Here is a 21,262-nt window from a genome sequence, read left to right as displayed (position 1 = left end):
TCAACATTGCCTTTTCCTTTTTATCAAGAACATCTTTGTGAGGAGTAAAACATTTGCAACAAGTAGAAACACATTTATGGATTCAAATCAACAAAAACACTTTAAAAGTTCAGAAATCATACTTTAACACTGGTTCATCCTCAGCAAAAACTGTCCTTCTACCCACATGTAAATATAAGCAAACAAAGGCGAGTCTGCTGACACAACAGTCAGTGCATGTGTTGGAAACCACAGAAAAACCTGTTTGGTCTTTTTAATATTCAGCAGTTTGACACGTTAGTCACACTGACTGCTTATTTAGTCAAGATGAGGCTCAGACGAAAACTAGAATAGCACTCAGAAGAGCACATACCTCCGCCAAGGCCCAACAGTCCCCTTAAATTCAACTAAGCTGCACCAAAATGCACATACTCCTAAATATCAGTCCTCAAAGACTGTTTTTCTTCAAGATCCATGGATGATTCCCTGAGAAATCCAGAAAAGAAATTCCTGGATCTTGTGGGCTCCTCCCTACCACACCCTTCCAAAATATTTGTTTGTTGTGCCTGGAGACTTAAAATCTGATGCTGTCTGTAGGTTAAGCTAATGTTTACATTGCTTAAGGTTACAACTGTCACACTGACACTTTACTCCGCTGTATCGTTATTTACTGTCTTTAATCATAGTTTTTATGTTCAAAACATTATGGACTACTACTGTAATAATAATAATACTCATACATTTAATTCATATTACACTTTTATCAATGCTAAAAGATACAAAAATAATCACACTTTAAAGTTTAAAATAAACATCATAATCACATATTAAAGTTTAAAATAAAAAATTCACATAAACAGCAAGACCACAGTTTGAGGTTCACAGAGGTTTAAAAGCATCATTGGCTCTTTTCCGCTCTCTCTCTCTCTCTCTCTCTCTCCCTCTCACTAGTCTCTGTCTGTGTCCCTCCCCCGAATGCACCCCCAGCTGAACTGAATGGTTATAAAGATGTGTGAAACAGCACATAATGTTGATCATGACTCGGACTCACAATTCCCCCCTCAACCCACCCAGAGGGTGACACGACCTCTGACCGAGGGGTCTGAACTTCCGTCTCTCGGCCCGGCCCTGCCACCTCCTATTTGCAGGCACACATGAGCCCAAGGTGACGGTGAGAGAGACGACACCTCAGAGGAAGATGTGGGGCTCGAGCAGAAGGTTTCTCCCACGGAACCCTTGAATTAATTACAACTCAGAAACAGAGATTTTACTGACAAAAATATTTACATGTTGTTATTTTACTGTAGCTCCTAAAAAGAAGTGTTGTCAAATATTCAGTTCTGAATGGCGGTGAAATTGAACCTTTTGTTTAAGTTGCATTCCTGAACCTGCAACATGCCACTCTGACATATAATTAACGTGGAGAAATGAATCAGACAAAGGAGGCCGATTTGTTTCTGCTACTGAGTGATAGCGCAATCACTGAAAGATGGGAAAACGACTTATAATGCTTCAGAGAATCCTTGACTAATAGGATTTAAGGCTTAGGGGTTCTGGACCTACAACACCTACAGGGGCGAGGGTCAGCATGAATGTGAGAGAAAGCCAATACAGATGAGTATAGATGCTCTTAAAGTGGTCGACAAAACTGTGGGAAATCAGTCGTAAGCCGTGCGTTTATATCTCGATTTATTCCATCGGCTGTACGCTCAGTAACGGAGCTGTAACGAATAACGAATAACGAATGGGTGTTTCACTCATCAGGGAAACTTTCAGTGTAAACAGCAGAGTCTTTGTTTTGACAGCAGTCCATCTGAAGGGGAGAAGGTGAATGAGTGAGCCGCTATCAGCAGGATGGAGATACAGACTTCTCGGGGCTCAACAGGGTGGTCAATCTCCTGGTATCTGCAAAGAATGGGGAGGAGCGGAGCATCACAGGGATCAGCTCAGCTCAACCCACTGATCTATACAGGAAACACGGAGCATGGGAACTCCCCAGGGGGCCTGGACAAGTCCCTGAGGTGGAAACCTGCTGATAAAGCATGACTCAGGAGACAACATATGGCTTTAGGTTCAGGAAGAAAAAAAGGAAATGTCTTTGTACTGTTGAGCTAATATTTTCCCTGAACTGATTCCATTAAAACTTTCGCCCAGAGGTGAAAAACAAGAACTGATGAACCGATCAGACGTTGATCGGTCAAAGTGATTGGTAACGTGCACTCCAGCGAGTTCAATACCAGCCGGACACTGACCAAACTGAGCGGGGCTGCATGAGCTGATGAGTCCACTGTGCAAGGTACAGCGTGCACTGCTATCTCATGAAGAATGATCAGCCAGATCAATGGGGTAATGCTGAGGGTATGATTGCCACAGCTCAATATTGTCTCAGTGTTTCAAAAGTATTTGCTCAGTGGAGAGCAAACACAACAGAGATAAGATAGATGTTTGATGATATGCATAAAATATCAACTAAAATAAAATATTTCCATCTAAAGTGTGGAGGAGTAAAAAAACTGTATGAGTACCACAATGGAAAAATGTTAAGTGTAAGCGCCTCATAACTAACGGTTGAGTCAGTTTTCTGATAAGAATACAACCCCTGCATGCACCACTTACTACAATCCCTCATAAAGTAGTGAAATACATGTACTGTTTCCATGTGGTCTCTACTGCAATTAACGTTTCTGTTTTTTTAAACTTATTTCTTCAAGGTCTTGGTCTCTTTTTTTCTTATGCATGAAATTTCGTTAATTATATATCTAGGTCTTAGTAGTTTTACATGTTTAATGTGACTTAGAGACCTGAAATCCTCCGTCAAGTACTACTCTGCCTCTAGAATACGTATATGTACCGAATGTATTCCCTTACCAATTACTCTGATCTGTCGCTGGAACAAAAACACCAGGGATGTTTTGTCAAGCCGAAGCTAAATAATGAACTGCAGTGTTGTGTGTTTGAGTCCAACCGGGACCTTTGTGGGTATGTTGTCCAATCTAATTAATGTCAAAAGTAAAAGTACGTATTATGGAGAATGGCCACTCTGGGGGTGCTATGCTAATATTTGTTGTTGTATTATTAGGATGTAGTGATGCTAGTATCATCCTTAAAACGTGGCAGCTGATATAAATATTTCTCAATTTAAGTGAATGTGTTACTTTCTACCGCCGGTGCAGTCCACATTCTCTGATGGTGCAGCCAAATGAAAACACATATTTAAAGAGATTTTTTAAACTGTACAATAAATTACACTGGATAAGAAAATTGTTCACCAATTAAATTAACACTTCATTACTTCAACACTCGAATGAATTGAGTCTATTCATATTGAAGTAATCAGCTATGCTCAGACGGTTTGTTAGCTTCATTTTTGATTGGCCTAAATCCTTTGAGTATTATAATTGAAGTATTTCTCTAAATTTGACCGACAACTATTTTTTTTAGAACATTTAAAAAAAAATTATATATTATTTTCAATCCAAAATGATCCCTGCCTATGTGACAACAAGTTTCTGAAAACCTATACTAAACTACAATTGTTGTCGTTAAGTAAAGTATAAAGTCAACTACAACAGGAGCTTTTTAATTTTTTACTTTAGACTATATTTAATATAGTACACTGGATAGGAACATTATTTACATATTAAATAAACACTCAAATGAATTTACTATATATAAAAGCTACCAGCCGTGTTCATATGACTTGTTAACTTCATTCGAGTGTTACAATTGAAGTATTTCCTAAAGTCGGCACAACAACTTACTTTTTCTCGTGTTTATCAGTTGAATTCTTTGTTTTATCATGACTCTAGCGTGGCGTTCTCTTTATATGTTGCGGTCAGTGGGTTGAGCAATATAAAAATGTAGGTTGTTGTGGCCGTATCAACGTACATTTAAAAGAAACACTACAAAACGTATGTCTCTGCCTGTTTGACTCTACTACACTACAACTGTTCCCTCTAGCGGTGGAGTCACATTACCACAGCAGGGGCAGTGTAGTCCCCCGGTGCAGTAGGTGTCGCTGTTTGATGTCCTGACCCTGGACTGATCGAGGGGCTCTCCTGTCTCCGGGTCGGTGTCGTTGTTTGTCTGCTGTCAACACGGTGTGTAAACACCTCCACCTTCAGGCGGCGGGACCGCGCACACACACTCCCTCCGCTAGCGTGAAAACCGTGAATGGGAAAAACCTGCGTGATTCTGACTCCGTGGCCTGGTCCGGGGAAGAGTCCGGTAGAGGAGCCGCTGTTCGTGGGTTCACAGCCCAGAGAACGCAGGCAGCTGAGCGGCGCTGGTCGACGGCCATGGCAGCAGCGTCCGTGGTGGAGCCCGATCCGGCGACGAGCGAAGGCGGCGCCGCTGCTTCCCCCGGCGTCCAGAGCCGAGACTGGGACGAGTCTCAGCTCCGCAAATACCCGTTCACCACCAGAGCCATTCCCCGGTTGTCCCACACGGACCCCCGCGCTGAGCTGCTCATCGACAACGAGGTAAAGCTGATGAGAGAGAAACCGCATCTCTCCACACTCTACCTGTCAGATGAGGGCTGTCAGACATGTTCTATTGATGAACCAACTGAGCGATCCGATGCTGTTAAAGCCTGAAAACTATATTAAAACTCAGTGTTATTGTTAAAAGAGAAAACATTTCCTTGGTGAGGTTTGGAATATGAAAGTAAAAGCAGTGACAACACCTAAGGTGAAGCAAACCTTCATCAAGGCTGCAACTAACTATTATTATCTCGATTAATTGATTATTCCTTTAGCTTTTATTATAATTATTTCCCGGAGCTCTAGAGAATGTCCTTAAAAGTCTTATTTCTCTGACACTGTCCCTAACCCAAAGATTTTTCACAGTAAAACCACCTTTTACAAATAAAGGCATCACATTCTTACACTTAAAGAAGATGTAAGAAGTGAATATTTGACTTTTTTTAACTTTACAACTGACCCAAAACACATTTTTTTGTAGTTTGGGGAATGAAGGCACAATAAAACTACAAAGCTCGTTTGGGATTCGATCCAACGGGGTAATACAGTCAGATTCATTGCTTCAGGTAGTTTGACTTCGACATGTGGTTGTAAAACACCTGTGGACAGAAACACAGCACGGAGCTGAAATGAACAGAAACCAGTCAGCAGCAGGTTTTCTACTGTACGTGATCCACTGTGGATTATCCTCCTTCCTCCTTCTCACCTTTTAAGGGGAAACAGCAATGACAAATCTGACAGCAATGCTGACTCTGTGATTTCAATGTGCAGGTTATGTAGTTAAGACAACAACCTGCTGTCTGGAGGATATTATCCCTCTAACGACTAACATGTTAAGTTGAGCCAAGGTTGGCAAAAATTGCTTTGACACAAGAGGAACGAACGCATGATGTTAATTTGATTCACCCAGGGACACAAGCCTCATTCAGTTATATTCAGTGTCAGGCATCCGGAGCCTCTCCCAGCAGAGTTATCTACCTGTTGAGCTTTAATAGACTATAGCTCAGCTGGTGAGGTTAGAATATAAACTGTGTCTCCATTCGACTTGTCTGGTTTATAATCGTTAGTCAATAAAACCATAAACAAAATGTTTATACTACAGCATATATACAACTACATTCATAAGCACGAGTTCATAGATTAATGCTGTCAAATCATCATTCGGCACAACATCAGATATTAGTATAAAATTCTATCAAAAGACTTCAGAAGAAAAAGGGTTGGACTGTATCAGCCATAGTCACAGGACAAATAAAACAAGCCATCACCTGAAAGAGTAAAATACTTTATGTATTTTTATTGCACTCAGAAAGGTAAAAAGTTGATGTTGGCAATCACAAACCAACAGATCACATCAAGTGTTCAAACTGACACAAACAAAAGAAACACAAAACACTTTCCCTTATCAAACCCAGGTTTACCAAACGTCTGAGTTTTCTTAAGAAACATTGTCTCGGGTTTGCCTTTTTGTGGATGGATTTGATCAGTTGTCACAGGCTCCACTTGAGATAAAGCAAGAGAAGTGATGCTACTTCAACATCTCTTTGGTCTTTGACACGTTCAGTTGTAAAAGACTGTTAACAACAACTGACACATTCTTCTACCATTAGTCTGTTTCCTCTGTATTGCTTTGTGCAAAAGGCAGATTATTAAAGAATGATTGGCATATTTAAGAACACACCTGCCTTTATAATGAGTCATTTTCACAGGAGAAAAATGAGGAGTGTACTTGATAGAGAAGCTTTTACTGCAGCTCTCTGTTCTCTATTTGTCCAAACAATTAGCAAGCAATGTTGTAACCTAAGTTTAACATCAACCAAAGATGCAGGGCTGTATACAATGAAGAGACATCGGTGATCAATGAGGAATGAGTAATCATACAGTTCTGTAGAAATGTATGACACTGTAAATTGTCATTTGTTATCGTGTCTCATTCTGAAGAAACAACACCCACCTAACCACACCCTCATTTTCAACACAGAAATTAACATTACTTAATTCTCTCACATCCTTGGGTCTCTTGAAAGGTGCTATATACATTCCAGATAAATAAATATTATTATTTGTCTTAGAGCAAGTTTGCCCTTTTGTCTAAATGTGTTGATTATTATGTTTTTGGGATAATCTTCCATGTAACCCTAACAGGTTGAATAAAGATGACCCTTTATGGAGCTGTGTTGATGTTCTGACTGATAAAGCAACAGCTTTACTGGTACACAAAGGTCATTCAATGGGCTTTACAGAAATAAAAGAAGCATAAGAGGACAGATCAGAATAATAAAGAATTTAAATATTAAACACATAAAACATTAAAACGTAAAGAAACAGTTTTAAAGCCCAGAAGGATAGAACAGGAACCTGTTTATCTTCACAGAGATCAGGTTGGATTTTCTGCTAGTCCGCTCGAGTGTGTCTCACTTAAGACAAAAAAGATGTTAATTTAGCAGTTTCCATTCTGCATTAGTAGAAATGATCCTTTCTGCTCTGTCTAGTCATTGACACAGACATATGACTCCACTTTCATTTTAACAACGCTGTTGCACTTTAAACTAATGACAAACTTCAGATCTCAAGACACGTTTTACAAGAGCAGCACAACCATCTTGTAAACATCTTCAGTAGTTTGCTTGTCAGAGCTGGAATATGCAGAGAAGGTGGGATGGGCAGTCAAGGGTCATATAATAAATATGGTCTCTTATCATGTACAATAAATATTAATTATTATTAAAGAACATAAGAGCAGAATATTGTTCTATTCACTACAGTGGTTTGAATGAGTTCACCTATAGACTTTAAAACAGATTGAAAATTGAATGTTATGTATAGGACAGGTTCGTTCATACACTGTCACTCAGTTAGTTAACTGTTAAAAAAAACGTCCCTGTTCATGTTGAAGTCTGTGGGTTAAGAGTAATACTAATAAAACTATTATTGTTATTATATTTGTAAAGCACGTTTTATACAAGAAATACAGCTCAAAGTACTATACATATAAGGTTAATACCAATAAAAACATGTTAAAACGTCATTCATATAAAGTCACATCAATATGTTATAACCCACACCTGTGATTTAAAAAGACACAACAATGATTTTAATACTACACAAAGATAAACAGAAAAACAGGGACCTGAAGGTGAAGCACAGTCGCTGCATGAAGACACAGTGAAGTTATTAAAACCTGTGTTTCCTCCATCGTCCGAACTCTTCGGCATGGCACTTCACGGCACATACACTACCACACACCCACGCGCACGCATACACTCCCCGCGTGCTCCTGCGAAAGTGAAACCGGGAGCAGTGAGCGGTGGGCGCGCAGTGAGCGGTGGGCGCGCACCGGGCAGCGGGAGCGCGCTCACCGCTCTACGTTCTGTTAGTCACGTAGCCCTCTCACGCACATCCGCGTGCCACGCGCTGTTGGCTGCTGAGGACGTGCTGCGTTCACGTCTGTTGGTCACGTTCCTCCAGATCCTGTTCAAGACATAAATATAACATTTAAATAAATATTGAGGAGATTTATTTTGGAAATTGTGACACAGTCATTTGATATAAAATTAAGGTTTAGATATAAAAAAAAAATGTATGTGCAGTTTTAATTACTTTGCACCCATTTAATGAAGCAGAGTGTTAATATGTTAAAGTTCAACCATAAATAGCAGTTTCATTCATAAAGCCGCCCCCCAACCAGTAAAATTAAATGAGATAAGATGCACCTGTCTTGATCCTCCATAGATGTAATTCAAATCTGACACAGCTGCACAACAGTGCAGCAGTGCAAGAGAAAAATTATATAATATGTGATATAATGAGAAATTATTTAAGAAAAATAGATAAAATAGAAATACTGCAATAACACCACAACAGTAGTATACAATGCATGACGACAGTTCTATAAACATAGAGTACACAATGTACTACAAAGAACAGTGATAATCCCTTTTGAACGTCATGCAGTGATTATTCCTCAGTCCACCATTAGTTTGAAACACTTTTAAGTGTATATGGGCCAATAAATATAATGTTTTGTAGTATTAATGTTTGTTTTTAAATGTCCTTTGTCCATCTCCAGGAGCCGGTGGTTTTAACTGACACAAACCTTGTGTATCCAGCGCTCAAATGGGACATTGCATACCTGCAGGAGAACATTGGAAATGGAGACTTCTCTGTTTACACCGCAGAAAACCACAAATTCCTCTACTACGACGAGAAGAAAATGTCCAACTATGAGAACTTTGCCCCCACGTCACGGCGGCTGGAGATGAAATTCTCTGAGTTTGTGGATAAAATGCACAAAACGGAGGAAGATGGAGGAGAGGAGAGGTAAGAGTTAATTGTTAGAAAGGAAATTTCAGTTGTGAGTTCTGCTTTGTTGTGTTAAACAGGAATAAGATGTTAATATTAAACCTTTCTGGGTTAATGCACAGTGGAAACACACTCCTCTCCTTGAAGCTTAAACAGTAACCTGGGCACCAGGATGTGATTTTGCTGCAGGTGTGTGTGACAGCGAAGGGGGTTTTCTCTCTGGAAATGTAAAACAGCACAGGAAAGTGCTGCAAATGACTAAGCATTTACTCAGGAGAGTCGGGGCAGGAGCAGCTTCCTGTGACCTGACTTGGCCACTCAGACACAGATCACTTACTAAATGTCTGGAATGCCTCCCAGGCTTCCAGGTCATGGTATTGCAACACAAAGGCAACTGGACTCTCCTGAGGTTCTTGAAAATGTTTCTCAGACAAGTTCAGTTCATTTTGCACGTAATAAATCCCGCGATCATGTGAACTCGCTGTTTGACTTGATGTAACAATCCCACTGGCTGTTTTCTTTCCATTACGTTTCCACTCCTGTCTGTTTGTTATCAAGATTACACAAAAGCTACTGGACTTGATACAGGGTTGCGTTTAAAAAAAAAACATTTTAGTTTATTTCGCAGAGAATAATTCATGGATATAAACAATCAGACATGTTTAGGGGACTGATATTCATGAGTATGTGGAAGTTTGTGCTCTCAACTCAGAGGATTATGTGTATTTACATGTTTTTTCATCAAGGGACACTTTACTGTGAGCCATTAAAATGTTCTATTATTCACTCTGTCCACCTCCCTCAGTACCGTGCTGCAGTGGTACCTTGTGCAGACACATCTCTATATATATATATATATATATATATATATATATATAAACAAAAATGCCTTACACATTCTTTCTTGTGCTTTTCCAGAGTTTACCTGCAGCAGACCTTGAATGACACAGTGGGGAAGAAGATAGTCGTTGACTTCCTCGGTTTCAACTGGAACTGGATCAACAAGCAGCAAGCCAAGAGGAACTGGGGACAGCTGACATCCAACCTGCTGCTCATCGGCATGGAGGGTAAGGGATTTGACAGGAGCCACTCACTGCATGAGGAATGCAGTAAAACCTAATGTCAGCAGACCTGATCCAAGTGTTTCAAATCACCTCGGTAGCTGTAGATGCTTTTGCGTCCGTTGTATTTCACACTACATATCCTCTCACCACAGGGAATGTGACACCGGCACATTACGACGAGCAGCAGAACTTCTTTGCACAAATTAAAGGACATAAGAGATGCATCCTCTTCCCCCCAGACCAGTTTGAGTGTCTCTATCCGTATCCTGTGCACCACCCATGTGACAGACAGAGCCAAGTAAGACAAGGACAAGTAACAATCCACCCACAATGTGAACTTATTTTTATGTTATTGCATGTTAGCGATTTGGAAGGAGAACAAATCAAAACTTTGTGTGTTCATTTTTTTTAACGATTGTGTGTTTTTTCATTTCTAGGTGGATTTTGATAACCCTGATTTAGAGCAGTTTCCCAGTTTTAAAAATATTGTTGGCTATGAGGCTGTTGTAGGCCCAGGAGATGTGCTCTACATTCCCATGTATTGGTAAGAAATACATCCACAAGGCTCGTGTATAGAAATGATTTTCTTTAACATGAATTAAATCAGCTGATAATTGAATTTCTTGGACAGACCATCAGCTGTTGTGTTTTCATGCTCTCTGCTTTCAGTGTAACTGTAACAGCTCAGTTAGGAAACTGTTTTTACTTTATTACGTTGTTTCTTTTTTTGCTTTGTTTGTGAAGCACTTTGGCTCAACTCCAGATGTTTTTAATGTGCATGTAAATATTAATGTAAATAAATCTGACTTTCAGCTACAAATTACTCCTTCAGAGTTATCATGAAAAATATTATGATTTTAAATTACAACATGCAGGATATTGAGAACCTATCAAAATGTGTTGGTGACCATTATTGTAATTTGAATTTACCTGCTTAAACGTTATAGAATTGAATAAGTTTACTTAAAAAACAACAAACACATTTTTAGATTGGGATACCAAGAGCAATAGGAAAACAGCATTTTACTGCAACTTTAAAGACTGGACGTGCATCACAAATTCAAACGTTTTATGCTTCAATTTATATTTAGTATTTTATTTGTTTGCTGGAGGCTACACTCAACTGTTTTTGACAACAACAACCTGAAAATGTGACATTTTATGCATTTTTCCTTCTCATTTTTTCAGGTGGCATCACATTGAATCATTGTTGAGCGGTGGAGTGACGATCACTGTCAACTTCTGGTACAAGGTAAATCAATTGGACTCTGTTTACTTTAAATTTTACTATGTTTGTATTTAGTTCATGACACTCACCTGAATGACTTATTTTGCTCAGGGCGCCCCCACCCCCAAGAGGATAGAGTACCCACTGAGAGCCCATCAGAAGGTGGCCATCATGAGAAACATCGAGAAGATGCTGGGAGAAGCTCTTGGAAACCCACATGAAGTAAAAATTACTTAATCTCCCCTCTCCTGTCATCAGTGTACTGATTATATAAGTCGCACATGAAAGTCCCACTGCCAGTTTCTAGAGCATCGAATCAGATCCACATCTAGGTCGCCTGTTGGATGAAATCCCCGGGGCATGCTGACCCTTCCCTGCAACCCAATTACTGTGAATATTTATGGCTTACCTGATTTTAGTAGAAAGGAAAGATATATCCAGGGTGGGACGATGAATAAAACAATGTGATCTGTCTCTATAAAGTGGCTGAAACTAACCAACAACTCTGTGTCTCCGTAGGTTGGACCCTTACTGAAAACCATGATCAAGGGGCGATATGACCAGGATTTCAGTTAGAGGCCCCCTCCCCTTGCCCCCTTGAAACTGTTAACTTTGTTCCTTTTGAAACGTGTGAAAGTGAGACTGCTGCGTGTGTCATGCGCATCCTGACTGTGGAGCTACGCATCACTGCATGGCAATAAGCCACCATTTTGAATACCATTCCGCTTGAGTCGTCTCCAAGTGCCATCGCTATCACAAATATGACGATTACAGAAGAAGCTCCTGCCTAACTCGTAAGAATTGGCGCCTACTTGAAGAGGTCTTCTTTTTATTTTTCCTTTTGGCCTCAAGTCGAGATAGTTTTTCTGTGATGCAGTGTTCTGTCAGCACTCATGATTCAAGCTGGTGGGTGTTAAGGGTGTATTTGCTCACCCAGTCAGTAACAGTTGGCTGGAATCGGTACCTTTTGAGCAACCTCAACATTTTGTAAAAAAAGAAAACAGTCGTAGCTTGATTAGTAAATATGTGGAATGGTCGTATCATGTTCTACGTGTTTATCACAAACTCGTAAAGATGACAGGTCCTTATTTATTAGTTTGATCTGCATCATCTTGATGCCTAATAACAACATTAGTTTCTGTGAGTGAAGACTCTCTGCTGCAAAGAAGACAGAAAAGAACCATTGATGGAATATGATCAAAAGCGTGTTGGAGTGCAAACAGAGGGTTTATATATTAAGCTGAAGGAATATGCGATGGCTGATGCTGCTAAATGATTTTTGCCGAGTGTTTGCCTTGTGCTTTATTTATGCTCTTGCTTGTTTTATGTTAGAGGAATTTCTGGACGTGTTTTCCCACAGACCAGTAATAGGTCAGGAGGCACTGACGATAAATTGAAGTACAATCTGCAATTTTAGTTGCAAATGTTAAATTTAAGACTTACTGTTTTTTGGGAAACTTCAGGTAACTACAGTTGATGTTTTCTTGAATATTATGATTTGAACTGTTATGAGTGTAAAACTGCTTAAATGGTTCGGTTTATGTTCAAATGTTATTCACTGACTGATCTAGCAGGGCCATCTGCTGGAATCTCATTCATGTACTCAGCCATGGCAGTGCAACATAAAAGCACCATCTAGTGTTCACGTTTGCAGTTGCATGTTCAGCTTGATGTGTCTGGTCCGTGCACTATACTTCTGCAATACAAATATTCAGTGTGTTGCATTAAATGCCACAGATCTGGGATTAAATGACACTGTAATGTGTATAAAAGGATGAATTCCAGTGGAAAACATGCACGTGCTCCTATAATCACTATAGATCCTCAGAAATGAACTCGTCTTCACTTTCCTGCAGCCGCATTTTCACCCTAAGGAGTCTCGAGAGCAACTTAAAATGTGCCGCCGTGCAGTTTGCACACGCTTTCTCTCAAACTGTTGTGAAAATGTACATTCAATGAAAGGGAAGGATCATTTCACACACCGTGCTGTATGTGGCAAACCTCCATAAACCATCATATCCTTATTTTCCTGTGACATTGTATGAATCAGTAAGTGATGCACTAAAAACAATATCATCCGAGCACTTAATTCAACAGCAATACACAGGTTTTCAATGGTTTTGTTCTGATTAACTTATTGCTGGTAATGTGCAGATCAACACTGCACACTAATTCAACAATGCTACTTTCTATGTATTTTATGCTACGTGCAACTATTGTTTCAACTGTTCTGTTGCGATGTTACCCAGTTTACTATGTGTGCCTTGCTTGACATGGAAAGGTCACTAAATGCTGCACGATCATGATTTCTCTTTCTTTCCTTTTTTTTTTTACAAAAGTGTTTTCACTTTGGAATTTAACACTTAACAGGTGAGAGTGACAAGAGTTCATAGAGCTAGTGGCATGTTTTTGATTGATGGCTGCTGGCTTTCTGTTTTGAACATTCAGTTTGTGTTCACCTTGTTCCTCTGATTAAAGTTTGTTTGCAAAGTTCGACCCTGAGTTTCTAATAACTGCTGAAAGATACCTTGAGTTATTGTACTCGTAAAAACAGAGATAAAACTAGGAGGGTACCCGAAGAGCTCATACCTCCTTCAAGGCTCATTTCCACTTTACCACCATATCCCATTTACATCAGATACCTGCAAACTTTACAGTAAAAACAGGTAAAATAACATCCTATTTAAAATATTAAATATTTGTGACTGGAGAGTAACTGAATAAAGACTCCTCAAAATGAAGATACTTAATTTGATCCACAGAATCCAGATCTGCACTTAAGTTCATAGATATCTGCCCCCTACAGATGTCTGATTGTTTTTCATAAAAATTTCAATCTTTCTTGAGAAATGTTGAAAAATGTGATATTCTTGAATTAGCACCTAATGAAACATGTGAATGAATCAAAGAAAACAACCTGAACGGTAGTCTACAAAAGCTAGTATTTATTTACTATAAATTGTGCGTCAGCGGTTTCTGAAAGCGAGGAGTTAAAACACAGTTGTGACCGATCAGCTCCAGTAAACCTGTTCCATGATCTATAGTAACATAATATATCATAGGTAAAGACCACATTGCTGCTGATATTGACAAGTATCAGCAAAAACACATCTTTTTAAACACTTGATTGTGTTACATCAACACTCAGGAAAACGATATTATACCACAAATCAAAAACAATAGCTTATAGTTCCTCTGAATAGATGTAGAGGGGAATTAACAACTGGTATATGTCAGTTAAAAAAACAACCTGAACATCCTAACATTTCTAATATAGCTAATAAACAAGAAATAAGATCCCAGTCATAATAATAATTAAAACTTCACAAGTTCACAGAACATACATGAGATGAAAGACGGGCGAGGATCACTTCAGTAGCATCATGTGACCCTGAAATCACACAACAGTGCCTCCTCACGGTAAACACATAACATGAGCTTTGGAGAATCTAAATGTTGATATCAAAGATAAAGACAATACTGTTGGAGTGAATTTTAAGATAGAGCCCCTAACCCCTGACCTCCACCTAATTGTGTCAGAATTTATAGTGCTGTGCTTGTTTAATTTTTTGTGCAAAAAATGTAATTTACAGACTATCTTGATAGAGTAACTAAATCGTATTTAATATGTGTGAAAATACAAGAAACCTTAGCTGTGTCACAAACAGATATTAACATAACCGTAGGACACTCAAGTCTGGTCACTTTTGGATAGTTTGAGGCAAAGTCGCCATGTTAAAATTTCACTTTTCCTATTTAAGAAATGATAAATAACAACACTAACTTGTATAGTATTAAACTTTTGCATATCACACATGTTCCTTTGTTTTCTCTAAGTGGTTTGATAGAAGGTGACTAAAACCACTAATCTTTGGTCTTCCTCTTGTAGACTTCTCCACTGCCTCAGAAACATAAAACCTCCTTCATCAAAGTTATCTGGATAAAGTGTCTCAAACCTGGAACATGGACTGAGGGCTCGCACACACATGCGAGTGCGAAGCGAATAGGAAGCAAATGTTTTATTGGTCCTCCTGCTCGCGCTGATTGGAAGTGAACTGGGAGGCGAAGGTTTCACCACTGTTACATTGGTGTGTGCGACTGGGCCATGAGAGAAAAATGATTTGTTCAGCAAAGATATCCAGATAATTCAGTTACTCTTCATCATGCCAATTATTCAGTACTGTACAGTAATGCCTCTGTAAGTAAACAATAAAGGTTCTATCATGAGTAAAGTACTTTAAACTGAATGGTGTTATTCAACCAATGGAGTCAACGTATTAGGTGATGACAACCTGCGGCTACTGGCTGAACAAATGTCTTGTTTATGTGTGATCTGAAAATAATTTTGTAGCACAACAAATTGTCCACAAGCCCGACCAAACATTTTCACAGCACTATTCCTCTATGATGTAAAAAATAGAATTTTAAAAGTTGGCATCAATGATTTAATATGTACATAAACAAACCGCTGTGAGTCGTAACTAACTACCTCGTAAATTTTACAGTATCACTTGAACGTATCTACAAAAAGGAAAACAGATTTATCCGAGTTATGAATCTAGATTGTACTAAGTTAAAATACAACATCAATAGAACGATAGAAAAGATGTGTTTAAAAAGAAACGAGAACGTCAGTGCAACATCAGACCTGCTGAGATGGCAAAATGTCGATAGATCAGGTTGTTACAGAAACTAGAATATAAGTTACAACATCCCCACCAAAATATCACACGATTTCAAAAGTTTCTCACAAAATAAACTGTGATAGAACAGGAACACTAATGTCATGATTTAACCAAGGCAAATAATGGTAACGTTTTTAAAATAAGCCACTGACACCAACTAACAAAAATGGTAAACAATACAGTGTAAACAATATTGTCAGTACTACGCTGATGTGCTCATCATTAATGGAATCTGTATTTCCGTGCAGGCTTGAGGTTGACATACGTCTTCTTCATGTCCTCTGTCTCGTTTGTCTTCACAAGCTGAAACCTCTCACCTTTGGTTGTGACCACCTGGTTGCCGTGGTACCGCACTAGCTTCTTTGGAGCCTGCAGAAATCACAGCAGAACGTGTAAGTTTCAAGTTTCATGTACGAAACACATTTGATAAAGCTACACGGTGAATATCGAGTACGACCAGAGACTTACATCTTTGGGGGGGACAGGTCGGTGAGTTTTTTTGTCCTCCTCTCTGTCCACATGCATGTACCTGAGGAGATTGACCACAGTCACAAACGCTGAAGCAGGAAGAGAAGCTACTACCTCTCTCTAAAGGGCAACAATAGTCCAACTTACTTCTCAAGGATGCTCTCTTTAAGTTTATGGTCCGCCACTGAAGAACTACTTTTCCCATGATTTACCTGAGAAGACAGAACAGCTTCAAATCAGACTGTAGACGCACACAGGGTCGACAGTCACTGTTATTCTGTGTGTGACAAGAGACTCACATTAAGAGGAGAAGGGTTGAGTTGGATATCGCCCTCTATGATGAGACGCACAGCTTCCTCCATGTCTCCTATGGCAATGCACAGGGCACTACGAGCCTCCGACAGACTACACTTGGGAAACATCTCCAGCAGGTGCTGCTCCTGGGCCTCCCATTTGGACACTGATACCTGGACATACACACATTTTAATCACCTATATTTCAAGTGGATTCAAACAACACCAACAGCAGTAAAAGAGAAGCGCTACAAGTTAAATTATTGTATTAAAAAAATGCTTCACGAAAAGGAGAAGAAAGTGCTCATGTGTGCTGAAATGATCACCTTGGCGGTGGCGCCCTCTGTTGGTGTTTCTCTGCACTGTGCTTCTCTCTCTGGTGGAGGTTCATTGGGCAGGGTAGTGATTTTCAATGAAATATCATCCGTCCTGGATTTAGGGGCACCCTTGTCTTCAACAGCTAAAAAGGGAAACAAAATTATAGAATAAAATTAAAATAAAAGTGTATAATCCTTTGTTTTCTCATTTTCTCAACAACTGCTGGTCTGATTGAAGAGTTTCAGTTTTTTGTAAAGGGGGTGCTCAAGAAAGTTTGACACATTGCTTTTAACTTGATGTGAAGAAAGACGCATTATTCCAGTGTATGCCAGAGGGCAGAGCAGTGAATAGGAATATACAGTTGGAGACCAGAATGATGAAAATGAAGAAACCATTTGGAAAGTGTAAGATTGCCACAACACTGAGTGTATCAGGAATAATGACAAATGCAGTACCTGAGGTCCGAGCAGAGGCTAGTTTTGAAGCCACGTTAAACATCATTTCACAGACTTTTACACTGCAAAAAATAAAAAAATGATTGTAATGACAACAAGTAATGTTGTTGTTTGGTCATGTTTAACTCTAACAAAGTACAACCAGAGCAGATACAAAAGGTGTAGCTGTCTGTTTACCTGTCAATATCAGCAAAACCAGGTATGTAAGCCTCTAACATCTCTACAAAGACCTCCACATCAAAGTTCTCCTCCACACTCTGCTGGGAACCAAGATCCTCCAGGACTGCAGTGATGTATGACAAAAGTACATCGTCCAGTGTGCTGCATTGAGAGGTGAAACAAGAGCTGGTTTTAGACATGTACTGAAGTCTAAAAGCATACTGAAATTTTACAGAGGAGCTGTATGCGAAAACACAAATGTCTGGGACAGTTGTTCCAGTTTCTAAGACGTGAAAGACTTAGCACTGGAAAGAATACAAATGAAAACTAAAGAATATAAATGTTTCTGGATGAAAGCTTGGAAAGACAGTGAGATTTAAAAGCTTCTGTACCAACATTTTCCTGTTGTTGTGAACACATCTAACAAAGACAATCTCTTAACATTGTTTATATGTGAAAGGCAAACTCCAGACATTTTCCAGAGTTCTTGTTCAAAGTAGGGAGTACAAACAATAGCTTATAAGCTCCTGTTAAACTAAATGAAATTAGTTTCTCTTCTCAGGATAAAAAAAAAAAGACAGTGAACTGTTTACCTGAGATCTGCGTCCGGGATGTAAGTCTGAATAAATTCGTGCATGGCGCTGTGGATGATCTTGTGGAGGTCCATGGTGTTCTCCTGCTGTGCAGTAGATGAGGAGCTGGGGACGGAGCAGAGCAGAGGAGGTTATAACCAGCAGCTGGGGCTGCCAACCTCACGTAACCACACACAGCAGCTGTCCTCCATCAAACCAAATATGGTTCAGCTGCGGCTCAGGCTTACGAAAGCTTGGTTGTGAAAGCTTCACTGACGCTGCAGCATTTTAACTTATGTCACAGTTGAGGGTGTGTTGGCCTGAGTGATGCTAGGAGTAACATTGAAGAAGCTGCTTTGCGTAATAGCTAAACGAACTGATTGATTTAAACAACACACACAACTAACACACTTATGCACAACGTACATATAAGTACGAATTGTATACAAACTATTATATTGCATCTCTCACGTGTATAGTTACGTTATAACCTCGTTACGTTGTTTTTGTTGCTCAGCGTTAGCATCACAGCTACTCAGATGTTAGTTATCAGCTAATGGTTTAGCTAATAGTTCATTAACAATTTCGCAGCTAAGCTAGCATCGTATGCTACCATCCAGCTTCACCCCAAATGCATTTTGACACATTTCCATCGCCCATCAACCCAAAGTGTTCCCCATCATCTTCGCAGTCTCAGGGATAAACAGCGGTGGGCTGTCAGAGAACTAGCGCTGGCTGAGTGGTTCGTGTTAGCTAGCTCACTGCTAACGCTGAAAGCTCAACACACCTCGGTTGTTCACACAGGAACACGTTGTGACGAGGTGAAACTCACGGAGCAGGAGTTATGGAGACATGAAGAGAGTTCCCTCAGAGGAAGCAGAGGTGAAGCAGCTCGGTCTCACGAGGAGGATGCAGGTTCCTGCTGTGGTTCAAAACACAGTGACGTCACTTCCTCTCGTGGTTAAATATTGCAGAAAATAAGTTTTATAAAACGGTTTGACCCTTTTCTTTTTTTATGTTGAATATCATTTTGACATGATGTGTGTATGTTCTATATTTTTCTTATCAATATTTATTTATCTACATGACTATTTAACTGTGTGGTCACTTTAGCTGGACATGTTCTGTGTGGAGCCCCTATCTGCGATGTTTGTGTTTACATAAATAAACTATAAAAGGCATGAAGTATAAATAGTTTTAGGAGATGTTGTCTAAATATCTGTTTAAAGGACAAATGTATCATTTATTTTTATCACCGTATTTACACTGTTTACAATGTTTTGGATGGATTTTCAGTAATATATTACATAATGATGAGGACCATGGTACTGTTTGAGTACTGTTTAAATAGTCTATGCAGGCCAGTCCATAGATTATTGGAGGAGAGAGAAGACAGTATTTTTTAAACAACTGTGGCCGAGATTGAAGGTGATTCCTGAGAACACCCCCTTCAGTTTACAGCAGAATGGTGCAGTCCAATCATTCAGCCTCCTCTACTTAAACTGTGGCGTTGGGGCAGGTCAGTCTTTGCCAGGTTGCTGTGAGGATGGTGGATAACAAAACACTGACAGAAAAGTAATTAACAAATCAATTTTTACCTCACTAAATTTGTGTGCCTTGGGTTTTAATGGTGAATGAAATTGAAACATCACCTTTAAGTTGCAGAAGCCGTCACAACTTTGTTTGCTTTAGTAAGATTATGATTTGATTACCTAGATAAATATTTCAGCTCCAGAAGCCAGATACTCTTCCTACCCACTGGCTCAACTTACCACTGTATTGATTTTTATATTTTGGGAAAATCGAGATTCTGATTTGTACCCGTTTGTTTTGTTGTAGAAAGTTTGCCTGATTTATCCACCAAGTCACCATGAACTAAAGCCAATTTAGAAATTTTACTTTTTTTTTTACTTGTTTTACTTTGTCTCTTTTCCTTATTCACCGTCTTTATTTGTATGTATAATACATTATAGTTGTATAGGAGTTATCTAAAGAGGACCATACGTGATGCACAACCCAACATACACAATTTCTGTGATTAGACATTAAAGCATTGACATAAGTTCATCGATTAAAACTCCCACAGGACCCCTTCAAAACATGTTCCTGAGGAACCTGCTGATCCCAAAATGTCAATATATCATCTGAATAATTTTTCAAGGCAATATCCACATATGTGTTGTTCTCCTCTAATGGGAGATATTACTGGTTTTGCATAATTGAAAATAAAGATATATTTTTAGGTTTTGACTACTGATCGGTAAACATACTTGATGTTTGTTATGTTCTTTCCTTACATTTTTCATAATTTCGATTTAAAAAAACAATACAATAACTCATAAACCACCTTCTCATACTCAATTGCAGCTGTTTATTAGCTATTGTCATTATATATTTTTTATAACAGTATTTGATATTTGATAACAAAGTGATTACAATGATGTGTTTGATATTTTATAGAAACAGAAATTAAAAGAAGGCGAGGAACCTCCTGCCTCAAATAAATAAAGATATATAGAACAACACATAAACGCTTCTTTAAAACTCTCTCCACTTTAAATATGAATCTTTCTGTCCCATCTTTGGTTCCTGACTTAACCCTGGTCCCTCTTCCATGAGGCTAAAAACAAATGGTCGACTCTCACTGGGACATTATCTTGCATCTTTTGCCAGATCCATACATAGTTGATGATTGAGGTGTTATCTGAGGCAGCATCATTGATGCCATCAGATCCCGCTCTCAGTTACCTCCGTCTGTGTTGGCATTATAGCAGATATGTACATGTAAATCATTAATGCCTGTTCAATTGTTTTCTTGCTCCCCTGGCAGTATCTCTTGCCGGCTGTAGTATTTCATGGGGAAATATGGTACACGCCACTGATAAAACAAACAAGAACAATCCTCAACTTGGCTGAACTCTGTTTCAACCCTGAGCTCACGGCTAGACAGGTGGGGCTGAGGTATCGATGGGAGAGCGTGTAAGACCTGCAGCGGAGGAGAGCATCTCGTTTTTCCTCCATGTGTTCTCATCAGTAACTCACACTGATGCACTTGCACACACAAAGTTGCATCAGTATGCTTCTATCACACAAATGTTATAATTGTACAGACTCAAGCTTCAGGCAACAATTAGTTATGTTTTATCTGCAAAGCCAAATCTGAACCACACTGCAAAATTGAAATAGAAATTTTCTGTATATTCATGTTTTTCATCTTCTCCAATTCAGAAATCAGTTGTAAATATGAACTCATGCTG

At 39.2% G+C, this 21,262-nt stretch overlaps 2 protein-coding genes across 3 annotated transcripts; one reads left to right on the top strand and one right to left on the bottom strand.

Moving 5' to 3' along the window:
- The first annotated feature begins 4,061 nt into the window (after positions 1–4,061).
- Positions 4,062–13,547, top strand: hif1an (hypoxia inducible factor 1 subunit alpha inhibitor). Its single transcript, XM_053436261.1, has 8 exons — positions 4,062–4,460; positions 8,530–8,780; positions 9,681–9,829; positions 9,979–10,124; positions 10,264–10,370; positions 11,015–11,078; positions 11,166–11,276; positions 11,574–13,547. Exons 1-8 carry the CDS (start codon positions 4,278–4,280, stop codon positions 11,628–11,630), a joined length of 1,068 nt encoding a protein of 355 aa, XP_053292236.1. The 5' UTR covers positions 4,062–4,277; the 3' UTR covers positions 11,631–13,547.
- Positions 13,548–13,982: 435 nt separating this feature from the next.
- cuedc2 (CUE domain containing 2) lies at positions 13,983–18,943 on the bottom strand. Of its 2 annotated transcripts, none has more exons than XM_053436263.1 (9): positions 18,838–18,943; positions 18,027–18,131; positions 17,452–17,595; positions 17,275–17,336; positions 16,828–16,961; positions 16,507–16,674; positions 16,355–16,419; positions 16,208–16,268; positions 13,983–16,108 (listed from the first exon to the last, which is right to left on the bottom strand). In XM_053436263.1, the coding sequence occupies exons 2-9, from the start codon at positions 18,098–18,100 to the stop codon at positions 15,962–15,964; spliced, it is 855 nt and encodes a 284-aa protein (XP_053292238.1). In that variant the 5' UTR covers positions 18,101–18,131; positions 18,838–18,943; the 3' UTR covers positions 13,983–15,961. The 2 variants fall into 2 exon arrangements, with proteins under 2 accessions (XP_053292238.1, XP_053292237.1); XM_053436262.1 differs by having other exon boundaries at positions 18,793–18,941.
- Between the last annotated feature and the right edge of the window lie 2,319 nt (positions 18,944–21,262).

This window comes from Pleuronectes platessa, chromosome 12 (assembly GCF_947347685.1).
Source record: "Pleuronectes platessa chromosome 12, fPlePla1.1, whole genome shotgun sequence".
Classification (NCBI taxonomy): Eukaryota; Metazoa; Chordata; class Actinopteri; order Pleuronectiformes; family Pleuronectidae; genus Pleuronectes; species Pleuronectes platessa.
Note: the sequence above shows the minus strand (reverse complement) of the source record. Positions and strands in the feature narration are given on the sequence as shown.